This window comes from Xiphophorus hellerii, chromosome 5 (genome assembly GCF_003331165.1).
Source record: "Xiphophorus hellerii strain 12219 chromosome 5, Xiphophorus_hellerii-4.1, whole genome shotgun sequence".
Classification (NCBI taxonomy): Eukaryota; Metazoa; Chordata; class Actinopteri; order Cyprinodontiformes; family Poeciliidae; genus Xiphophorus; species Xiphophorus hellerii.
The window spans coordinates 8,318,038-8,341,716 of NC_045676.1; the positions used below are offsets into that span (position 1 = coordinate 8,318,038).

Consider the following 23,679-nt stretch of genomic DNA (forward strand, 5'->3'; position numbering starts at 1 on the left):
CGTTTATTTTTTCAACATTAAAAACGTTTGTTAGGATTGTGTAGAAAGAAACGTTGATCTTTTATAAATACAGTGTTTTGTGGTCAATATTATTTCACCATTTTTTTAATGTGGGTTGCCAGTTTGGATAAGGCTTCCTATCAAGCTATAAGAATGATAGGAAACATGCTAGCAAAATGCCTCAGACCTGCAGCCCATAGGCGGTTCTAGACACAGGCTAACAGAAGTGGCTCTTTGGCTCACTTATATTTTAAATGATTAAATATTGCCCTGTTTTTTGTTTCATTCTTTTTTAATTTCCCTGTAGGCAGCAATTTATTCACACATATGTACACTTATTATTATTGATGCTTTAATTAAAGATGAGTTGTACAAGTTTATGTAATTGGGGGGCAGAGGGCTGATGACATGTTCACATACACCTCAGAAAGTATGTACTGTAGTTGTGCCCCTGCTGCAGTAGCTACTATTATTTTCATTTTATTATATACATTGATATAGCAAATAAATAAAATACAAGAACGAAAGCACGCAGAGCATGCGCATTACTCTTTGATTGTTTTTGTCACCTGCCATGGCAGACATTGCAGCACTTTGCGCTGCCTGGCTTCATGCAGCGGGAGAGAAGGCGAGAACAGTCACAACGTGCACCTTGTGCTTGGTTACTTCTTGCTTGTTGCTCCTTGGTCAGTGTTCATAGTTGAGTGTTGTTTACAGTTAGTGCATTGCCTCAGTTGCTATGTTTAATGGTGCAGACAGCGGTGGTTTCTGACATGGGCGATATGGGCAACCGCCCAGGGTGTTATCTTGTTAGGAATGGCATAAGACCACCGCAGATTGTAGCACAGATGGAAGCAAAGCAGAACAAAGAGTTTGTTCTGCTTTTAATATTGGTTAAATTTATTTCAGCTCTAAGTATTTAATATCTAGGTGGTTTTATGGGAATGTGAATCTTTCAGATCAATTTGAGAAGCAATTTTGTTCATATTTCACATTTTATTGTGTCATGTACCGTGGAGCATTGGTCTTGGTCTCGAATTCCCTCGGTCTTGGTCTTTACTTGGTCTCGGACCCTAAAAGTCTTGGTCTTTTCTCGGTCTCGATACATTCTGGTCTTGGTCTTGGGTTAGTTGGTCTTGACTACAACACTGACCGAAACATAAAACTTTTACAGAAATAAACACAATGTTATACAGATAAGACCTTCACTGCTTGAGCCCAACCAATATAAATTATATTTAACTGAAATAAACGTATTAATACCTAAAACAAATGATGCCAGTCATGATCAGAGTAACTAGTTATAATTACTTGAGGAAACTTTTGGGAAAAAATTACCTTTAGGAGTATTTTTACTTTTAGTTGAGTAATTTTATCATGAAGTATCACTACTCTTGAGTAAAATTTCTGGATACTCTACCCACTGAGTAACTTGAAGTCAAGTTAAAGTTTATTTATAAAGCATATTTAAAACAACCGTAGTTGGCCAAAGTGCTTCACAATAATTACATCATAACAGACGGATAAATAATAAATAAAGAAATTTAAGTCTCTTTATGAATAAAATAATCTTTTTATTTATTGCTTATAAATAAATAAAATGGGAAGTAAAGTACCAAAGAAATAATATGATTAGAAACCAAGACATGCTTGGTTTCAGTCGCAGAAAATTCTCAAAAACTTGAATGAATTAAGTTATAACTTTTGTTATTTTAACTGGTGTTGAACGTCAGGGGAAATAGATGTGTTTTCAGTCTGGACTTCAACTGAGCTCCGCGTTTATTTTGCAATTATGATATTTATTTGATCAATTACTCAGGACTTGAGTAGACTTTTTACCAAATACTTTTTCAATCGAGTAATTTTTTTGGATGTTTACTTTTTACTCTTACTTGAGTAAAAATGTGTTGAAGTAGTGCTAGTGTTAGTTGAGTAAATGTTTTGGCTCTCTCCCCTCCTCTGGTCATGATGCAGCTCAGTCTTCTTCCCACAGCGAAGGTTTACAGACTCATTTTCTTCACACCGTTCCTCCACATAAAGGAAGTCAAACTGCTTGATCATCCAGTTCTGCTTAGATCAGTTCTGTGCTGTTTGTCCAAACAGAACAAGCAGTTTCACACGGACATATTTGTTTTATTTTGTAATAATAAAATCAACGTAATTGGCCTGTTGTGGTCTGCCTTCAGGACTAAGATTTTACTGCATGTGGCATCTTTAACTTAATTGTTTGTCATCTTGATAAATTAATGATATGTGAATTTATGATTCTCATTAAAAAGCTCTTATCTATTAATAACTCATACGCAAACAGAAACTCAGTGGTTCTTAATGCATCATGTAGGAAGTAATGAGAAGATTATTCATAATTAAAATTATATAGATCTATATCAACATATATATTTATATAGATATATTAAGGCTGGTTGTTATTAGACTAAACAAGTGTAATTTAGTGTTTTACCTTTTTTATTACTTTTACAAGTCAACCACACTAATCTACTCCCTTGTAATTAAAACATAACAAAATAAAAACATAACAAAATAAACTAACATGAACATAACACCTGTCTAGGAGAAATGTCAGAGTTTTTATTATCTTGGGTTAGATTCAGTCAAACTTTTATCAAAAGTTGTTTATTTTTTCTTCTACTGTCTGATGAAAGTCATTGCACTACTTCATTTTTAATGGGTTTACTGCAGGTTACACAACATGCAATTATTGACTGTCTTGACCAAAGTCTTTTTTTATTATTTTGACTTTTTTGATAAAACATCTGTCTCTGAGGTTGTAGTGGCTGTTTGTGGTGGCTCAGAGTGAGAAATGCAACTGCCAGTTCATCGTCTGTCGCAATCAGAGAGAACCTGCGATAAATATCAAGCACTTCCAGACCTTTACTGTGAGAAACCAGGCAGTTACTGCAGCAGACATCTGATTCCTGTCCTTTCAAGATCACCTGTTATGCTTCCTTGAACAGAGTAGAATATTTCTATGGGATATGCAAAATAAGTTCATTAATTTTTTTTACAAAATCATTCTTAGATAATGAGATTTTAATCTTGTCAGTCCTTCCATTTTTGAGCTTCTTCAGAATGAGTTGTTTTATGATGTCTTGTCACTTTAAATCCCAATAAGCTGCTTCTGGCCACGGCCTTCAACTACACTTTTACACTCTCAGATGAAAATGGTTGCAAACAGATGTGCAACGATACAACACTATACCTTCGAAAAGCAGAAGTAGGACCTCCTGCACGACCAACAAGTGGTTTCTGGATGGTAAATCAACAACAAAACAGTTCCAGCAGCTGTTGTACAGAGGTAAAATCGGCTGACCTGCTTGGGAAGACAGGTAATCTAGCTAATGGGCTAAGCTTGATAGGGTTGCTAGGTAACGGGCTGGGTTCAGCTGGGCTTGCTAGGCGAGTGGCAGTGCCTGCTGATTTGTGATGTTACATTTGAGAGATTTTTAAAATGGCTCATTTTCCAGACCCCCCCAAAACATTCGGGGTCTGGAAAGAAAACAAACAGCTTTGTTTTCTTTTCTTTCTTTTTTTAAAATACTTGGGTTATTTTTAGAAGCACTAGAGACCCAAATGGAAATACAAAGACATCCAAAATGTAAATTTTGCATAATAGACTCCCTTCAATATTTTTTTTAATACTATATTCTTTCCCTCATCTTTCTCTTCCTTTCCTTCTGTGTTTATCTTATAATAAACACACATTAATAAATGCATTGACCAACTGCAACTTGCTGCCCAGTCCAGATCTTTGAGTGGTTTAGATTTAACCAGACTGATGTTTCTAAATCTGTCTAAGGTGATTTTTGCTGCAGCAGCAACTGGGGCATGTTGTATTTGTGTGATCATGTGATGTGATAATGATGCAGAGGGATTGTTGGGCGTGGTTGTTTTATCGCAATGTCGAAAGAATAGGAAAATGTATTTAATATTGTTATCACAGCAGTATTGTCAATGGATACTGATAATATCTCAAATTATCGGTTCATCCATATTCTCAAACCTCTGTCCGCATTTATCTTGAATTCCTGGACAAGTTGAATAGTTTTTCACTGCATTTGTTTTCAAATTACATGATTGTATCAACACAAGACCGGTGTCGCATACGACTGGTTTTGTTAATAAGAAATCTGATGCAAAGATAAATACGTGTTGCTCCCGGAAATGTGAACATATTGCTTAAATATCCAGGTAGGTTCTTGTTGACAGAAGTAAAACTCTATTATGCGAATATTACAGATGGAATTTAGTTTTGTACTAATTAAACCTTAAATTGTTTTATTCTCTGCCTTTTTTCCACGTTGTTGATGGTTAGGTAAGGTGGCTTTTGTCCAGCTAGCCGATCTTCTGAACATCGAAGTGATTACGCTGAAGTCGAGACCGCACCCACTTCAGAGTCTGATCCCCAGTTTCTACGAGTCGAAGCCGAGCCGCTTGCTCTGCAGAGTCGTCCAACACCGGTGAGCTCTCTGCATGACCGCTTATCGCACAAAAAACCCAGAAACAAGCAGAATATTGACTGCATTGTTCTTTTAACTTCAGGGGCTTTGTTATCACCTTCGACCTGATCATCCTGGTGAATGCCGTGTTTATCGGCCTGGATGAGGAGAATCCGCTGATCTCCAACTCGGAGTGGGTTTTTCTGGCGCTCTACGTTCTGGAGATCCTGTTGAAACTCTACGTGTTTGAGCCCAGAGCCTTCTTCTCCAAACACAGCTTCTGGAACTGGTGAGAACGAGTTTGTAATTAAAACCACCTTCACTTAACGTTTCATTCTTTATTCTCTCCTACTGTTGTTTTTTGTTACCGTTTGTTTACAGCACAAACAATAAAAATATATTCTCATTGATCACTGCTGATTTTCTGTGGAGTTTAAGGTAAAAATATGACAAAATTGTCATGCAGTTAAACAAGAAAATCACATTAAAATACTAATGATCTGAATGAAGAATAAAAATCTATTATTCCTCCTGCTGCTGAAAATAATTTGGTGATTAATGTCATGTATTTATTTAGTGTGTAAACAGAGGAAGCCTGCTAAAACTAACAACTTGGATAAGTGGTGCAGTTTTAGTTTCCACAGTACTGTTGACGTTTTGTTTTTTTTTTTGTTTTTTTTACCTAAAATATTTCCTCAAAAAAAAATAATTTTTTTTTGAAGCAAATTGAATAAAAACATGTAACAGCTTTCTTTCAGCAACATGCGGGGGAGGAGCAACGATTCTTTATCCCGTCCCTTATGCCCGGAGAGGCTTTCTCTCTTTTTTAAAGCCATATCTTTTAATACTTTAAAAGATATTTTAAACTATTTAATGGTTTAAATGGTAAAAATTCAGCAGTTATGAAACCATAACTGTGACTAACTCATGCCTACTTATGAGAAAAATGCTTCTGCTTTTTCCTTATTAAATTGTATTTGTTTTATTCAACAAACTTGTCTGTTTTTTGCTGGTTCAGTAAGTAATTCCACATATTTCATTTTAGAGACAAAGATTGTCGCTTATAATTTGCTGATTTTTACCCCATCAAGGTGAAATATGAAGTTACATAACTGCTTTCATTTCTGTTAATTTTTATCCATTTGATGTAAAAATCCACCGAGCTCAAGATCACAAAGCGACATTTCATTAACAGACGGGTCAGTATTTGGGTGGAGAAGAACCCAAAATGATGTCTGGTTGCTTTAAGTTTTTTTTGTCAAAGCAACAAAACTGTTTATCTTTTCACTTGATTAAAAAATGTCATAATCAATTAGCCGTGTTGCATCCATTTCACACAGCCTTTCCACATCCCAGATTATAAGCACCAGGTATGTGACACATCTCCGGTCTTATTATCAGCTGCTTTTCGCATCGCACAATCCAGAAGCGCTTGGAGCAGCTCTTTGATGCTTTAAGCAGAAGTTTTACTCGTTTGGGAGCAAAGCAGCTTCTGAGTCATGAGGCTCAGTTTGCGGTCAGAAAGTCTGAAAGTAAAAACTTCAGAGTTGCTTCATAAAACAAAGAAAGAGGATTATTACTGGGTTTTTTTTACTTTCAGACTTCTCTCTGTGTATATTTGTAAAAGTGAATGCAGTTATTATTCAGTTACCTGCAGCCCTGCTGAGCAGAAATGCAGTTGCACGCCTCCCTCCACAGATGTTTGCAATGTGGAGTTTGGATGCTTTGAATGAATTACAAGAAGTGGATGGAGAACACAGTTTCAGTCGGAGAAAAGAATTCACTCATTTGTGTAAAAGTTGGACATTGTTTTAACATTGTAGAGTTCCTGCTGGAGTAAAAAAATTTTGTAAAATCAGTTACTTATATGTTTAGTGATGTTCTCCATCCAGTTCTCTTAATACATTCTTATTATGTTTCTGTAGCTCCGCATATCAATATCTGCTAACTGAAAACAGCTTTTTGTCTCCAGGTTTGACACCATCGTGGTCATTTCTGCTCTTATTGCCACAATCATCAACTCCGCCTTAAAGTCATGTAAGAGCTGCTTTTTCTTCTAATATATTAAACTGAGTTCATCTTTAATGTGGTGCTTGAAACAAGAAAAACTTTAGTTAACAAAAACTGATCTTTATTTCTGCTGACACAAATTGTTGTTTCACTTGTTTGTTTGTTTTTTAAACTGTGAACTCTTGGTTGTTGGGGGAAAAAACAATCTGATCATGTGATGTGACATTATGACAAATTTTTATTTCTTCTGAATTTTTTTTAAAGAAATGCAAATTCAGTGTCTTATTAGCCGCTTTGCATACTAAAAACATTTTTAAAGTTCCTACAGTGGATCTTAAAAGTCCCTTCTGACATTGTTAGGTTTTTATGATTTAAAAAAAGATAATAAAAATTTGCTATTCCAACTCATTTGCTGCTGCTGCTCCTCTTTATATCGCTGTCTGATGCGATATAAAGTTTTTTATTGTTTATAAAAACAATGAAAACAAATAAACAGCAAAAATCCTTCCATCTTAGTCTCTAAAACCAAAGGAAATAATTGCTTAAACATGGACTACCTTAATCAAAAATGCTATGTGCAAAAGTCCATAAAAAATCTAATTAAGAGCCACCAGCAGTGCAGTCGTTTCACAAGAAGTCTTGAATTTCAGAGTAAATGTTGTTTACCTTTTAACAAAAATGATTGATAAGCTATGATGGCACAACACAAGATGTATACTGTATATCTCACTAAAGAGGGAACGTCTTTCATGATCTCATTTATTTATGGCTCATAAATGTAAGTACAATATATTCTGTTCTGATGCAGCGGGCGGATACACCAGCCGGCAGGTTCTGGATATCGTCTTCATCCTACGAGTCCTCAGATTGATACGAGTGGTGGACAGAATCAAGAGGTTTTAAATGTCTTACATTCTCCCTTGTAAATCTTTATCTGATTGTGGATCATTTATTTATACGTACCAATCAGCCAATGATCAAGTCCACTGTGTTCAATAAAAGTCAGATGAACATACTTTTTCCTCATGGTGGAAACTCAATCTGACTGTAAAATCAAAACAAACCTCAGAGTAGTTTATAGTTTGATCCCTACAGCATCCTTTGCTGTTTTTCTGATCGCCTCGCTTTGTGTTGTCATTTTATCATGCACATTGATTTCTGTGTTTCAAGTAGCGCCCATTCATGCGGCTAAGCTAACAAAGAAATGTATTTTTTAGGTTTCGTGCGATCATCAACACACTGATTAGAATTGGTCCTGCGATTCTTACATTTGGACAGCTCATTCTCGTAAGTAGCAGTTAAACTCACTTTCATGTCTCTTGTCTGTCAATGTCTGGATAAAAATCTGGAAAAGCTCCAAGTTCAAATTATCTGCAGCCCTTCCACAAGTCATTTTCTCAACACCATGTTATTATTTTCTTATATCTACATCTCCGTAGTGGGAACCTAAAGTTAAAAGTCTAAATTGTGTCCAGGACGTGTGGGGTCTGCAGAGTGCCATTTGCAAAATCCAGCCACCAACCACAGATTTTTTTTTCCTCAGGCTGTTTCTCTGATGAACATGAACACATTACATCCTAAGAAGTCAGGTGCTTTGTGAAACAAAATAAGCATTTTCCTTCTGTCACAAGATTCATTTTTTATAACAAAAAATGACTGCAAAGATGTGCATGTACCGTTAATTGTATTTCTCCTAAATACTTTCTGCTTGGGAGAAATAGAAAGTATTATACTTTCTCTGTATACACCCTGTGCATGCAAAATGACAATAAAGTCAGTCTAAGTCTAAGTCTAAATGTTCTTGGCTCAGCCTTTATAACAATAATATATATACATATATGTATATATGATTACATGCTGCCTGATCATATTAATGTTAGGGACTACTCACAGTAGTTATCAGTAATAATTTACCATGGCAGATACGGTTAATTGCTATATTGTGATCAGAAGTTCTTGGTTCAGAGTTTTAAGTTTGATTCCCTTTTGGAGATTTTCTGTGTGATGATAAATTTCCCACCAGTGACTGAGAGCCTGGATTGGTGCTGCAGCTGCACGGCTGGACGAACTGAGTACCTTGAGATTTTCCTTTGAATAAAAAAAGAATAGAATAGTTCTTGTTTTATTATCTAACCCTCTTTACTATTAACAAAATTGTGGAGAAAAAAATATATTTTGTGTCCAAAGATATTGTGCACACAGCTGTGTAGAGTCTGTGGGGGTGAGGTGGGGCACAAAGCCTAAATCTGATTGGTCAGTTTGCTTTTGTTTATTTCACGGGTTGGCGTTTTTCTGTAAGCTAAACATGAATGAGTGGAGTTTGAACCTCCCGTAGTTCTAAGATCCCGCCTGAGCTTCTTACAGTGTGCGGTTCTGGCGTGTCGCCGGTTTATTTGCTTTTTTGAGGTTTCGCCAACTGAATAACTGACGGGTCACCCGCTGGCCGACACCAGCAGATGCGCTGGGGGAAACCCTGGATATATGTATAAACATCAATGACTCCTGGATTTCTGGGCTTTTCACCCTTTCTCTAAGGGAGCCCAGAGACCCTGCGGAGAAAACCCCTCCAGGATAACAAGGCAGTTCCCAGGAGGGGCACTCTCCAGTACCCCCTCCAAGGACTTAAAAAGGCTGGGTAAACAGTCAGAACCCGACCCAAACCCGTAGGTAGAGGGAGAGGCTGTCCTCTTGTTCATCCCAAACGCACCAAGGCGGGAGGCAACAAGTCAGCCCACTCCTGCCCAGCGCCTCTCACAAGGGGCAACTCCAGGGTGGGAGAACATCCAACCCTAAGAGTTTTTGCGGCGCTAGTGGCTCGTATTTTTCTGACAGCAGGCAGACAGGAAGGAGGGCGAGGAGAGGGGGCAAAGGTCGTCGAACCCACGACGTCCGTTTCGAGGACTAAGGCCTCCAAACGTGGTGCGTGCTAACCCCCTGCGCCACCACAGCACGCCCCGAGTCCGACTATTTCTAGCCGGAACCCATCGGCTCTTTTCGGGCTGAGCCCGGCCGGGCTCTGTGGGTTAAAGCCCGGCCACCAGGGGCTCCCCAACGTGCCCCAACCTCAGGACTGGCTCCAGGGTGGGACCTCATGTACGGGCGAGCAGAACCACTGTTTCCAATGGTCGTTTTCATCATAAGGGATCTTTGGGCTGCACTTGGTCTGGTTCCTCACCTTGGACCTGTCTGCATTGGGTGGCCCAACCAGAGGCATGAAGCCCCGACAGCAAGACTCCTAGGATCACTGGGACACTCAAACCCCCCCACCACGATAAGGTGGCAGCCCATGGAGGGGATGTGTAAATGTGTGTGTGTGTGTGTGTGTGTGTGTGTGTGTGTGTGTGTGTGTGTGTGTGTGACCTGTTAATTATGTAAGACAGTGAGAAAATGAGAGAGAGAGGAAGAAAGTTGTTTTATAAGATGAGGAAACAAACTCAATGTGGTGGGAAGCAAATTCTGACCTTGGGTCCAGTTGTGAGGTGAAATGTATCTTTGTAGTTTAAAAAAAAAAATTTTTTTAGGCTCTAATAAAGTTTTTTAGGCCGTTATTTAACAGGCTGAACAGGAAATTGGGAGGAGAGAGAAGGAAATGACATGCAGCAGATTCCCCAGGACTGGGAATTGAACCCATGTTGACAAACAAAACCTAGAAGTAACGTCCTAAACAAAACATAATTTACAGTTTTACTGTAAATCTGGTTAAAAAAATAATTGAATTATTCATTTCTTAGCCCCTTTTCCTTCTCTTTTATACAAGCAGACAGAACATAAGCTCAACAACACAAAAGTTTCATATTTATTACAAAATATTATCTAAGAATCGATTTCTTCCTGTAGTGGAAATGATTTCTGATTAAGTTTTCTGTTTTCATACTTTCATGGATTGTTCTTCTTTTTACCTTTTCTACAGTTTTTCATGTTAAATTGCACTTTTTTGTTAAGTTTCTAATATTATCTTGAATCTGTATTTCTAAATAAAGACTAACTGAAAGATCCCACAGTAACTTTTATTTTTGATAAAACCTGTTTTTTCTTATAACAAACAAACCAGATAAAACAAGTTTGGGCTTCTTCAGGGTCCGGAGTATTAAATTATGATTACAATTATCATCTATTACTATGTACAGATTAAACTCTAATCTTCATTTAACATCCTGGAACCTGAAGAATCCAAACCTGTTAAATCAGCTTTTTTATGTTTGGTATAAAAAGAACAACAGGATTTATCAAAGAAAAACAGGTGAATGGACTGAACTTGTGTCGTGCCTTGCTAGTCATGTTGACCACTCAAAGCGCTTCACACTACAGTCACATTCACACCGACATGCAGATTGGAGGGCAACTTGCCGCTAAGTGCCCCGCCCCGGGGCAGCTCAACATGTGGCTGAGGAAGCTGGAATCGAACTTACAACCTTCTGGTCACAAGACGACCACTCTACCCACCGAGCCACAGTCGCCCTAAAACAGCCACTGCATGATCCTTTTGCTAGTCTTCTTTAAAATACAGGTTTAAACAGTTTAATGAGCTACAATTCAGTGCAATTTAATATAAAAAGTGAGTAGAAAAGATAAACTAAAGGACAAACCATAAAAGCACAAATACAGTGAAAATAAACAGAAATTATTACTATTAAAAGAAGACATTTTAATTCTTAAATCAATTCGTTGCTATAAAAATTGAGCCCAGTGTTGTTGCGGCGCTAAAGCAGCGAAGGGAAAAGGGCTAACGTACGGCTAATTCAATTAATTTGACAAGTTTAACAATAAAGCTGCACATGTGTTTGGGGTTTCTTCAAATCTTTGGGGGCAATTTGCAGTGACCAACTGACCTGACCGACATGTTTTAGGAGATGTGGGGGGAAACCGGAGCACCCGGAGAAAACCCACGCAAACACGGGGAGAACATGCAAACTCCACACAGATGGTGTCTGTGAAGACGCAGCGCTAACCGCTGCACCACCGTGCTGCCCACGTTTTTTCCAATTGGGTTGGGAAGGGATCTATTTTCTAGTTTGTCAATGGGGGGAAAACTTTTTAAATTTGGTCTTGACGGAGCGTGGCATGGCGCCCCGTTCACAGAGGCTACATCCTCCATGCGTTTGATTCCAGTCCTCGGTTCGTCTCCTGCACGTCTTTCTCCTTCTCTAAATATCAAAATCAAGAACTTTAGACATGATCTTGATTGTCTTTACTCGTTTGTTTCTTTTTTGGCTTCTTACATCGCAGAAAGTTTCGTACCTTCTTCCAAAAGGAAATTTTAGATTTTTTCCTTTTACCATCTGGATCGTCCAAATCCTCCAGGATGGTTTCTCCAGCAACCTCGGTCTCTTCTGAGGATTCTGGATCAGTGGAAGAACCTGGTAAAGGTTCTCCTGCGAGATCCTCCTCTGAAGAAACCTCTTGATTTAGGACTTTAACTTGGTTCTGTGAATCATCTTCTTCCTTCTCTTGGGAAACCGTGATGGGTTGTTGTTGGAAACCTTCTTCCTCGGCTCTGAGACTGTCGGCCAGCAGTAGATCGTCTCTTTCTCTTTGTAAATCATTGTTGTAAATCTTCTGTTCGTATGTCTCAACCTGCTGCTGTATGTCCATAATGTCTCTTTCATATCTACATTTTAGCTCCTCGTAGAGAGTGTGAACCTGGTCCAGTTCATGCAGCATTTGCTTCTCTCTCTTTTGCCGAATTGAGATTTCTCCTGACATTTTGTGGAGGAGCTCCTCCTTCTCAGCTCTCATATTGTCTAGAAGCTTCTTGTTCTCCTCTGTTTTCTCCAGGTGAGCTTTTCTCTCCTGCTCTACCTGATGCTGGTATGTCTCAACCTCCTGCTGTAAATCCATATTGTCTCTTTCAAATCTGCGTTTTAGCTCCTCATGCGAAATGTGAAACTGATCCAGTTCGTTCAGCATCTGCTTCTCTCTCTTTTGAAGAATAGTGATTTCTCCTGACATTTTTAGGAGGAGCTCCTCCTTCTCAGCTCTCATATTGTCTAGAAGCTTCTTGTTCTCCTCTGTTTTCTCCAGGTGAGCTTTTCTCTCCTGCTCTACCTGATGCTGAAGTTTTTCGACTTCTTGTTTCAGCGCAGAATGTTTTCTCTCTTGGATAAGCTTTTCTTTCTTTTCTTTCTTTGAAAGAGCAGCTTCCTCCTGCTTTACCTTCTGTTCGTATGTCTCAACCTGCTGCTGTATGTCCATAATGTCTCTTTCATATCTACATTTTAGCTCCTCGTAGAGAGTGTGAATCTGGTCCAGCTCATGCAGCATTTGCTTTTCCCTCTTTTGCCGAATTGAGATTTCTCCTGACATTTTGTGGAGGAGCTCCTCCTTCTCAGCTCTCATATTGTCTAGAAGCTTCTTGTCCTCCTCTGTTTTCTCCAGGTGAGCTTTTCTCTCCTGCTCTACCTGATGCTGGTATGTCTCGATTTCTCCTGACATTTTTTGGAGGAGCTCCTCCTTTTCAGCTCTCAGTTTGTTGATGAGCTGCAGATTCTCGTCTCTTTCTATGTTGGCATCTGTCGCATGTCTCACTTCCTCCTGATATCTATCCACGTCTTGCTTCAATCCAGAAACATCCCTTTCGTATTTACAATTGAGCTCATTGTATGAACATTTGAGCTGAGTTAATTCCTCCTGCAGAAGTTTCTCGCTGCCTTGCAGGAATGTGATTGTTTGAGACATTTCTTGATACATTTCATCCTTTTCAGCTCTCAAGTTCTCCAACAGCCGTTGTTCCTCACTGAGCCTGGCTTCATCATACTTTTGTGTCTCGGCCTCCTGCCTCAGCAGAGCATCATCTGCTTCATACTGGGAACGCAGCTCCTCGTATGAAGTCTGGAGTTGGTTCAGTTCTTCTTGGAGGGCCAGACTTTTCTTTCTCTCAGCTTGTATTTCAGCTACAAACGCTTCCCGGCTGAGGAGGTGGGCCACCTTTAACTCCTCAAAGTCTTCTTGCAAGTTCTTCTTCTTCATGTACTTCACATCGTTGTGAACCTTAGAAGCAATGACCGCAGCGTTAAGGACTGCTGGATCGCTGAACTTCTCTAGTCTCTCAAGTTCCCTCTTTGCCTCCTTGGCCTGGTTGATCAATGTTTCTTTGAGAGCTTTCTGCTTCTTTAACTGGAATTTCGTCTCTTCCAGCTCGGCCTCCAGGTGGGCCAGTTTCTGGTTGTCTTCAACCCTCCCGGCTCTCTCCATTTCCAGGGCGTAGCTGAGTTCTTGGATTTCCCCGTGAAAGATTCTCGGGTGTGCAGGAGGGAACCTGCCTTGGGGGTTTTGCTGGCCTCCCCTTCTCGCGTGGGGTCCCATCGTTCCACTGCGGTATCTCGGCGTATAATGAGACATATTCTCCTAAATACAATCCCTAAAGTTGTCGATCGGTAAACTACCTTAAAGAGCTTTGCGCACGTCTGAACTGGTCAGTGATATTGCAAGCAATGAAAAATATGCAGAATTGTGTTGCATACAATTCTGCAGTTGATGACATCACAGACTGCACCGCCAGTGACATCACAGAGTCTTCCTTTGCTGGTGGTGTGACATCATTCCACCACCAAATATCTCACTCTTTATTCTTGTTTACATTCAAAATAGTCCATGATTCACTCGTTTTTATCCCAAATATCAAACTCATTTCCATTTTGGGCCAAAATGAGCTAATATATGATGCGCGGTTGGCCGCATTAAACGGACAAGGATAGAAACCTAAGATGTAATTTTATTTTCTGACTTTTAATGAGGAAAGATGCTACGGCGATGGATAGCAGCCGTTAACCATAACGACTGGCAGCTGTTAATAATCATGACTGTCAGCCGTCGGTGTAATCACGAATTTGCAGGGAAAGTAAAACGACTAACGTTGATATACTTTATAAGTAAGTATGATTAGAAAGACATCAAATATTGCTTTATGGAGAAGGTACGTGTCTAACCGTTAGTAACCATGGAGACAGTGCCGTACCGTCATGTAGCCTAGCATGTATGGAAAAAAACTTCTTAGCATCTCGTCTTTTGTACGTTTTTAATGCTGCTCCAGTGTAAGGGGAAACATCGTTTATGACACATTAATATAAATCATGTGATGTGAATTAAATAAAGTCGGTAATTTGTTCAACACGTCAGGTGAGAGGAGGTAAGGGTCGGTTTCTAAGCTAGCTATTTAATATACTATAAATATATAATATTTAATACTGCCGTCTATGAGTCCTAACATGGTGTGTTGCATTCACAGACAAATTGGCTCGACTCGAACTAGAAGAAGCCACGAATAAACTGGCAAAAACAAGTTTGGAAAACAATTTCAGTCGTTGTGTTCAAAACTCCCGTCCTTCACTTCCGACGTCCATCATGGCGCCTTGCAAAGGGTCAACACCATAAAGACTCTTTGTTCTCCAAAGTTAAAACAGTTTATAATGATTAGGCAACCCTTGATCTAACTATTTGACACTAATCTGTTATTTGTAAAGACATTTTAGGCTAAATTGTACATGTTTGAACATGAGGCTTTAAGCTGTTTTTGTTTTGTTTTTCCTCAGGTGGTGTATTACATCTTTGCCATGGTGGGGATGGAGTTGTTCAAAAACAAAGTGAAGTTCTACGAAGACATCAGTAACCCTGAGAAGGCATACTGTGGAAACTTGTTACTGAAAGGCAGCACGTTTGCACAACTCAACTACTGCAAAAATAATTTCAATAATGTGGTTTCCTCCTTTATCCTGCTGTTGGAGCTCACTGTTGTCAACCAATGGCACGATATCCTTTACAAAGTGCTGCCTGCAGGGCTTTCCCTCACTTTTTACAAGAAAATATTTCAATTATCTTTAGTTTAGATTTCATATTTAAATCCATATTCTTTCCTTAATCCGATCCCACTGCTGGGCACCGGATTTGCCACAGTCACTCATAAATCAGCCCTGATCTTCTTTGTCCTCTTCCACGTCATGGTTGTGATCATCATCATCAAGTATGACCAGTTCTTACCAATCCTACTCGTCCGCATCATCTGCAGCAACAAAAACAAATAATTTTCATGTCTGAACACAGTTACTGAAATTAGTGTTGGTCAATGTAGGCAACAACATCTGGTGTTATTACCAAAGAGTAACGCTAAGTGTTGATTATAGGGAGACCATGTAAAAACTCAAGTTTTCCACAACTTCACCCATTAGTCAAATTTACTAATTAATTTTTAGAATGCAATTCAACATTACAATCAGCATTCTAGCTATTTGAAGTGTGCTGTTATAAAACTAAAAACTTTTGATTGCAAATTTCTGGTTTTACAACACATTTGATTCAAGGTTTTTTAAATTTGATGCTTCAGTAGTCGGTGAAAGTAAGAATTAGTGTCGACTTTTGAATTCTCACAATATTACGGTAGTTTTGTTTATCTTCATATGTCATTTGCAAACACTTGAACAGTTTTGAATTATTCCAGTAAATCAGATTTACAGAGTGGGTCGAATAATTCCATAATATAGATGATACAAATAAAGTTTTAACTGGATGTAGACCGAATTGCTTTCTGGATTTCTGTTGCAGCACATATAGAGGTGAACAATGCCATATTTACACAAAGTAAAACTGTTTATCATCAGCATACAGGGAGATTTATTGTAGTCAGTGCCACCGATTGGGAAAACTTGCATCAGAAATCATCACTTTACTGAATTGTACAAGAAAAAAAAACCCTGCCATATAATTTTAAACCCAAATTCATTGGTTATCAGATTATTGGTAATTAAGCAAACTCTAAATGTTTCAGTTTATTCTGAATTTAAGTGTTGTAATTTCTGTCCTATTTTTTTGTAATGCAATTTACACTAAAACACATCCCTACGTATCTATTTTGTCTCCCTAGTACTTTGTATTTTAAGCATGTTTCACTCTGTTTTTCAGTATCTTTGTGGCGTTTGTTCTCGAGGCGTTCTTTGTGGAGTACTCTGTGGGTAAAGGTGATCTGCAAACATCTCTGGAGAGGAAGATTGAGGAACTGGAGCTCGCCGTGGCACAGTAATGTTATCTTGGTCTTAGTATGCTAGCGTGATTTGTACATAACACTGAAGGAGGCTTTTGGTTTTATCTGTATCACTGGATTATGGGATTGTGATTTATTCTGCACACTCTTTGCAGATTACTTGTGTTGAGGATGAGGGTGGGAGAGCTGTATGTGACTGAGTAACTGATATGTTTCTGCTGAGTTGTGCTTTTATATCTTTATCTTTTCACCAGGGAGAAACTAGAGGACAATTTGGTCAACGCCATGGAAACCACTGACAACGACTTAGGATCTGGGCAGTCACCCACAGCAAACCTGCCTTCGCTACTATTTAAAGTTTCTTCCAAAAGTAAGTTTACAAAACAGTATTACTTTTCAATGAGTTTTGATCTTTTCTACTTTTGAAGGTTTGCTGGTCTTCGGCTGTGCAGCATCTGATTCATCCATTGTTTGTTAGAAGAAGAATAAAAATGCCTTGATATTTTTGAAGGGGACTTTCTGAAAGAGCAGTTTTTAAAGAGACAAAGACACAATTTCAAGGCGTTGAATATCTAAGTTAAATTTCTTAAGTAATATTTCATATATATAGCATTTTCATAACAACTGAAGCTGAAAACAGGTTCAGTCGTTTACATAGCAACTGAAACTAAAATTGCACTATCAATATAGAATTGATAGTGCAATTTTATAAAACAATGTGCCTGGAAAATAAATAATAGTGCTCTTTTAACGGTACCTAGATTACAATGTCATCCTATCCGCTAATTTACTATGTGCCCACGTTTATGTATGTTTGTTTTGTTTTTTCAGGAGACTGAAAAGCTTGTTGACCAGTGGATTGTTTTATTATCTTGCAGGATACCGGACGGTGGACGCGTTGTTGCAGCGGATGTTCGAGGCGGACCTCGACCCAGAGGATTTTGCTGAGAACGACATTCCTGAAGACCTGGCTGGGAACTTTGCAAATCCAACATTTGGAGTAGCATAGACAATTCAGCACAACTTCATAGCATATACATATGAAAAAAGAGAAATTGTATCATTAGACATTTTACATGTTGAAATGCGATGCTTAACCAGTGCAATGCATCAACTGTTTGATTGCATCATGACCCGAGTTTTATTTTTATACTTGAATACAAAAGCAAAATGTGTAGAATGAAAACAAATTTGTATTTTCGCATAAAAGCATGTTTACATTGATGTCTTGTGTGTTGAAATATTTGAGGAAAAAAAAAACAAAACATTGTAACTTTTTTTTCAGATGAAACGAGCAAACTTCTTGCATTTTTATTTGCACTGAAAAAGCAAACGGCATGTTGTATTTATTTTCTATACCAACAGGTTCATCTCAGTAAATGGCATTATCACCAAACTCTACGTTTGAAGAATTTCTAATTTTTTTTGGCATTTATTTGAATGGTTGTGGCAAATTAAACATCACAATTCAGTTTTATTATATAAGACTAATAAATAGAAGATTTTTAATACAGCAATTTTACATTGCGGCCACAACATAATCAATTGGGAGATTGATGCCTTGTTAGTTATGGAAAAGCTAAGTGGAAGAAAAAAATGTGCTGGAAAATACATGTTGCATAATTTCTAATGATTTTAATTTTTAAAAAATGAATTAGAATTTTAATTCTCAGATTTAATTACAGTTTAACTTTCAACTATATTGGAGTCAAAGACAGCAAAAAGTAAATGAGCCATATTTCCACATCAGAAACAGCTGTTTTTTTTAATGGTTTAGGTGTCCATGGCCTTCAAAGGCCGGGATCCTGCATGTTTTACAGGTTTTCCTGGTTCAGCTCATTTGTAGGGTTCTGTAGAGCTTCAATCTGCTGTATTTGAGGAGAAACACAAATAAAACACATTCTGGTTTGAAATAAACAGGGGTGGCGACATCCCCCTACTGGCGATTGCATGTAACTGCAGCCAACGGAAAATCATCACGTCCTACAAATCTTCTATTATGAAGAGAAGCAGCAAAAAATGTTTAAATTATCTCCACTGAAAATTATATACAGACGTCTCCCTGAAAATATCTGAATAAAACTGGAAGTTAATTTACTTTTACTGAAGCAGTTAAAGTAAATTCGCCTGTGTCTAGTTACTTTGCTGAATGAAGAACAAGTTTGTTTTAAACAAAGATTAACCTGCTGAGTCTGCTGTGCTATTTGGAAATCAACAGTATTGCCACTGTTTTACCCGGTTCTTCTAACACATATACATTATGTACCGAAGTACCATTTTGTTAAATACTTATATACGGTTATTTGAGTAATTTGCTGCTATTTGAGTAAAAATATGCTGAAGTAGTGCTACTCTTTATTGTGGAGAGTATTCAGACTATCCAGATTTTTTGTTTCTTGTGAAATTAATTTGAAATTTTCTGAATATTTATGCAGAAATTTAACCTGCCAAAGTAACCAGATCTCTTTCTTATCTACAATGCCCCCGATACTTTGTCATATGTTTATGCAATCAATATTGTGCACATCAAAACTCCTCTTTAGTTACATGTAACATACTGGCTGCTAATTTTAAACTGATTTTGTAGAAAGGTTTGCATACTGAAATATCAGGAGTAGTGACAAACCTCTGGTATGTTGTGGATCTGAAGACAAAAAGTTCAGAAACTGGTGTTCTAGAGAAGAAAACGGTCTCAAATCCTGTTAATCTACAAATTTATAACATTCTAAAATGTTTAGAAGTTTGTGTTTTTAAGGATCTCCACAAAATTATAAAAGAATGTGCTTATATATAGCTTCAAATACCATTTCAAGGGTAACATTGTTATATTACATTGTTAGAAAAATGCCACCATTCCTGGAAATACTGTAATATTTCCATCCTGACTGGCATCACTTACTGTTTAAATGCTACAGCAGCCCCTAGCGGACATAAGACCAAACTGCAGCTCTTACTGCTTCTTTCTCCATGCATGTTTTTGCAGTACACCTCCACAGAAAGCCTTGCTAATCCAAAATTACGGTTTCTCAGATTTTAATTGTCTGTTCAAAACTAATTATTTAGAATTATTTGTTGAATAGCAATTTTTTATTTCACACAAGTAGGAAAGTGCACCATTCCTGGATATACTGCAATACCAGGATGATGCGTGGAGTGGACAGAGCAAGCCCTTATTCCATCTCCCTGCTACAAAAATCAATTTAATATACAGTCTCCAAGTGGAGACCTATCAGATATTAAACTGATAAGAACAGAAACTAAACACTGATCTGAGCCAAAAGGCCGAGAAGCGATGCCACATAACTGCAGAGGAAACCGAGTCATTCTGATTGGCCTCACTTTAACTCACGGTTCCAAAACTTTGCTATTTTATGGACCATAATAGTCACAGTATATGATGGGAATGACCAACATTTTATGTGGTTTCAAAGCAATAAATTAACGCAAATAAGTCACATCAAGCTTAAAAGGAGCAACGATAGTCAAATCAAGTTGCTTACATCTAGTCATGTGGTTTGCTTTAGTCCAATAGGCAGCTGAGTAGCCATAACTCAGCCCTTTTTTGGTGTTGGTGGAAAAATGAACACATTATTTATGAAAATGTATACATTAGTATGACACTAATATATACATGTGTGTGTACAATTCTTTTCTTGTTCATTTCATGCAAAAGAAGAAGATGACAGGTTTACAAAAATTAGGGTTTTTGTTTTTTTACAGGAAAGTTTACAACCTCTAGTGGACATGACCCTAAGCTGCAGCTCTCGCTGCTTCACTGCTCCTCCACGCAAATCGAAAAAGTATTTTGGTAGCTTTTTAAACCTTTTCAGCTCAGAGTAAATAAGTACAGTTTTAAAAGTGTGAGGTAAATATTGTATCACATTGGCAATAATTAACAGAAGCCCTCCCATCGCAATTAACAGGATATGATGATCTTTCAGAAATAAAACTTGGATTATTTATAATTTTCTTGAAAAAGTATCTAGTGCATTTTTCTCCTTCTAACTCTCTCTCTCTGCTTCATAAAATTACTCCCTTGCTCTCTATTTCTGCTAAAATACTCATTTCTTTTTTGACTTCTCTTATTTCTTTATTAAAATCCATTCCCTGTTGGTTTAAAAAGTGATATCTTTGTAATCTTTTCTGCAGCCCTATCTCTGTTCTTTTCTCTTTTTATTTTTTCCTGCTTGTCTAAAGAAAGTCTGGGTCCTACCTTTCACCATCTCCCACCACTGTGCTCGTGTTTCGTACAGGTCTTGGATGGTCTGCCACTCGCGGTACCGCTCCCGGTACTGGCCGACCAGAACCTGGTCCTCCAGCAGGGAGCGGTTGAGTTTCCACAGACCTCTCCCGGTCGTCGCACCTGAAGGAAATGAAAGCGTGCAGGACAGAAGGAGTGTGTTTGTGTAAATATATATATATATATATATATATACAGTATATAAAGGTTTTGCTGATTTAGAAAAATCAGAGGATAAATAATAAAATAAATAAATAAAAATAAATAAATAAAAAATAAAAAAAATTTAAAAAAAGGGAAAATGGGAGGAACTTTTAATAAAGGTCAAAATACTGAAGAATACGTTCCATGTGGCCCAGAAATAGATCATATGGTTAGAATTCATGGCAGAGTTTGTTGTCAACATGTTCCACAGTGGCACACAGAGTTTGGTTTTCCTAAGAATGGCAGCTTACAGGTAGACCACATCAGAGACTTAGAGCAGAAACTCTTAGCACAACGTGCCAAACTGATGCAACACACAAAGATTTCAAAGACACACCTGCATGCACTACAATCACACGAAGAAGCGTTCAATCTCTGGAAAAGAGAAGCCTTTTGCAGGGATCAAAAACACCAGAGTAAACTACAGATGGTTCAGAAATTTGCACACAAGGGGAATGAAAAATATAAGACTAAAAAAGAACAGGAAAAATCTAATAAAACAAAATGTGTTTCTTCTCACGCATGTACATCACTGGCTGTACCTGGCTTGAGTCCAACGGCACCAACTGACCCTTCAGCAAACCCATCTGTGGCTCCACTCTACCCAGCGCTCCAAGTCCTTGGAACTCCACCACCGTACCGTCCAAAGACTGATGGTCCAGGACCGAAGAATCCATTCTGGGATCCCTCGGACAACTCCCTGCCTCTGGCTATCCTCCACCAATCAAAGACTGAGCAGAAACCCCGGCCTGTTGACCTTGAGCAACAACAGGACCAGGACAGAGTTCCCTCACGAGGCATGAAAGGCCCGCCTCCACGACCCCCTACAACGGAACATGGTCGTCACCTTCGCTCCAAAGACCAACCCCTGACCCCACCATCACCTGGCATCTCTGGAAGCCGGTACCGAGGACAGAAGGTTGAAACCTATCCCATGGTTGAAGTCCCTGGCCTCAAAGGCCCTGACCTTCTCTACAGAGCTTGGGGACCAGATGACCTCATTGCTGTAGCCAAACAGCACCTTCCCCCTATTGAGAAAGGAGGCAGAGCCATCGCTGAAGCCCTAGAGTATCTCAGCAAAACCATGAGACCAACGACCTATGAACTTAAGACTGTTTTGCTCCATGTTTATGGTCCGACTGTGGTCTCCAAACTTGGTCCAGTCTTCTCACAAGATCTCCGTCTAAGAGGAATGGATAACCCTGACGGAACCGACAATCCACTCAATGCTGACTACAACAAGGCTCTACGAAAAATAGGCGAAGCCTTCATAGAGCAGTTTCCAATCCCCCCCAGCTACAATGTCATCTCAGCCTGCATCCAAGGTCCAATTGAAGGTTCAAATGACTTTTACAGACGCCTGTTTGACATTTTCTCAGCTCACTCTGGTCTAGAAGTCCCCAAAAATGACTGGATGGGAAATGATCCGGCTGGTCCCTTTGAACTGCTTCTCTGTCAAAAGTTCCTGGAAGGACTGAGGCTTGACATCAGAGATGGAATCAAAATGTCCTACATCGGATGGGACATCTCACCAAGAATTAAAGAACTTCTGCTTCATGCCCAACACAATGAGAAACTCTGCAACTATCGCCAGAAGAAGAACAAAGACCGCAAAGAAAAGCGCATGGAAGATGCTCAGCTCACCCTGATTCAACACATCACTGCTCAGAACTCCAACCACCGCCCACCTGCAGTTGATCAATATGGAGGTCCCTCACAAGATCCATGTTTCAACTGTGGCCAGATTGGACATTGGGCTCGAGAATGCCCTCAGAAAAAGCGAGACAGAAGCAGAGGCAGAGGTTTCCACCACCATCAAGGACGTCCAAACCCACGTGGCGGCTTTGGCTCACGCGGCCGAGAGTTCCTAACTCGGGGTGGTTTCAACATAAAATAATTATTTACAGTGTGTTTACTTTTATTAGAAGTTTATTTAATATTAATCTTACAATGTTTAATTAGTTTATTATGTCTCACTCAGTCTTACAGAGTCATTGTTCCTCTTTTTAGCCTTCACAGTTTGCCTCAGTGTGTCAGAAGCTTAGCAACAGGCGATAAGTAAATAGTTGTCGTACCTTGCGGAGCGACAGACCAGACCGACGACTCAGCGATTATTATTAGGCACAGAATATTCTGTCTGAAACCCATTTTTAACTGAAAGTTGCATTTTTCTCTGTGTGTGTATTAATCTGATTAGCTCCTTGGGAATGTTGGTGATGACACTGTGTCTGTGGGAGAAGGCCGGTATACAGTATATATAGAGAGGCGATTCCTTTGTCTAGATAGAGTCTGCCAGGACTATATCCAACTGGGGCCCTTGCAGTTGGATATAGTATATACAAGAGTGTATTAGAACAAAAAAGGATTAAATTTCCATTAAAAAGCTAAAAAAAATATTAACTTAATCTCAAAAACTTTGTAGAAAAAAACTTTAACATTTCTGAGTTTCAAAAGTCTAGAACAAGTTAGAAAAACTGAAATTTTCAGATTAACCTAAAAAAAAATCTTTAAAAACCCCCAAAACAACAGCAAAAAAAACCTTGACAATTTCTGGGTTTGAAATGTCTAAAACAGGGGTCACCGACCTTTTTCAGACTGGGAGCTACTTCACTGGTCCAGAGTAACACGAAGGGCTACTTATTGATACAGACATAAAGGCTCTTCAGATCACCTATCTGTTATGCTAATTCCTGCATACAAGCCCCTGCTGATCAGAACAAAACCTACAGTGAGGCAGGTGAGAGTGTGGACTGAGGGGGCCATGGAGGCACTTCAGGACTGTTTTGGGTGCTCTGACT

At 38.7% G+C, this 23,679-nt stretch overlaps 1 protein-coding gene and 1 non-coding gene across 3 annotated transcripts in view; one reads left to right on the forward strand and one right to left on the reverse strand.

Moving 5' to 3' along the window:
- tpcn3 (two pore segment channel 3) overlaps positions 1–17,838 on the forward strand; it is a 33,276-nt gene extending 15,438 nt beyond the window's left edge. For both annotated transcript variants that reach the window (XM_032563886.1, XM_032563887.1), the window contains 10 exons: positions 4,334–4,478; positions 4,561–4,746; positions 6,430–6,494; positions 7,276–7,363; positions 7,685–7,754; positions 14,996–15,212; positions 15,333–15,423; positions 16,359–16,472; positions 16,692–16,807; positions 17,316–17,838. In XM_032563886.1, the coding sequence (XP_032419777.1) occupies positions 4,334–4,478; positions 4,561–4,746; positions 6,430–6,494; positions 7,276–7,363; positions 7,685–7,754; positions 14,996–15,212; positions 15,333–15,423; positions 16,359–16,472; positions 16,692–16,807; positions 17,316–17,446 (1,223 nt within the window). In that variant the 3' untranslated portion in view covers positions 17,447–17,838. The remainder of the gene's footprint in view (positions 1–4,333; positions 4,479–4,560; positions 4,747–6,429; positions 6,495–7,275; positions 7,364–7,684; positions 7,755–14,995; positions 15,213–15,332; positions 15,424–16,358; positions 16,473–16,691; positions 16,808–17,315) is intronic.
- A 1,702-nt stretch (positions 17,839–19,540) lies between these two features.
- On the reverse strand, positions 19,541–19,731 carry LOC116720868 (U2 spliceosomal RNA). Its single transcript, XR_004339482.1, has one exon. It is a non-coding gene; the product is annotated as a U2 spliceosomal RNA (small nuclear RNA).
- Positions 19,732–23,679: the final 3,948 nt, after the last annotated feature.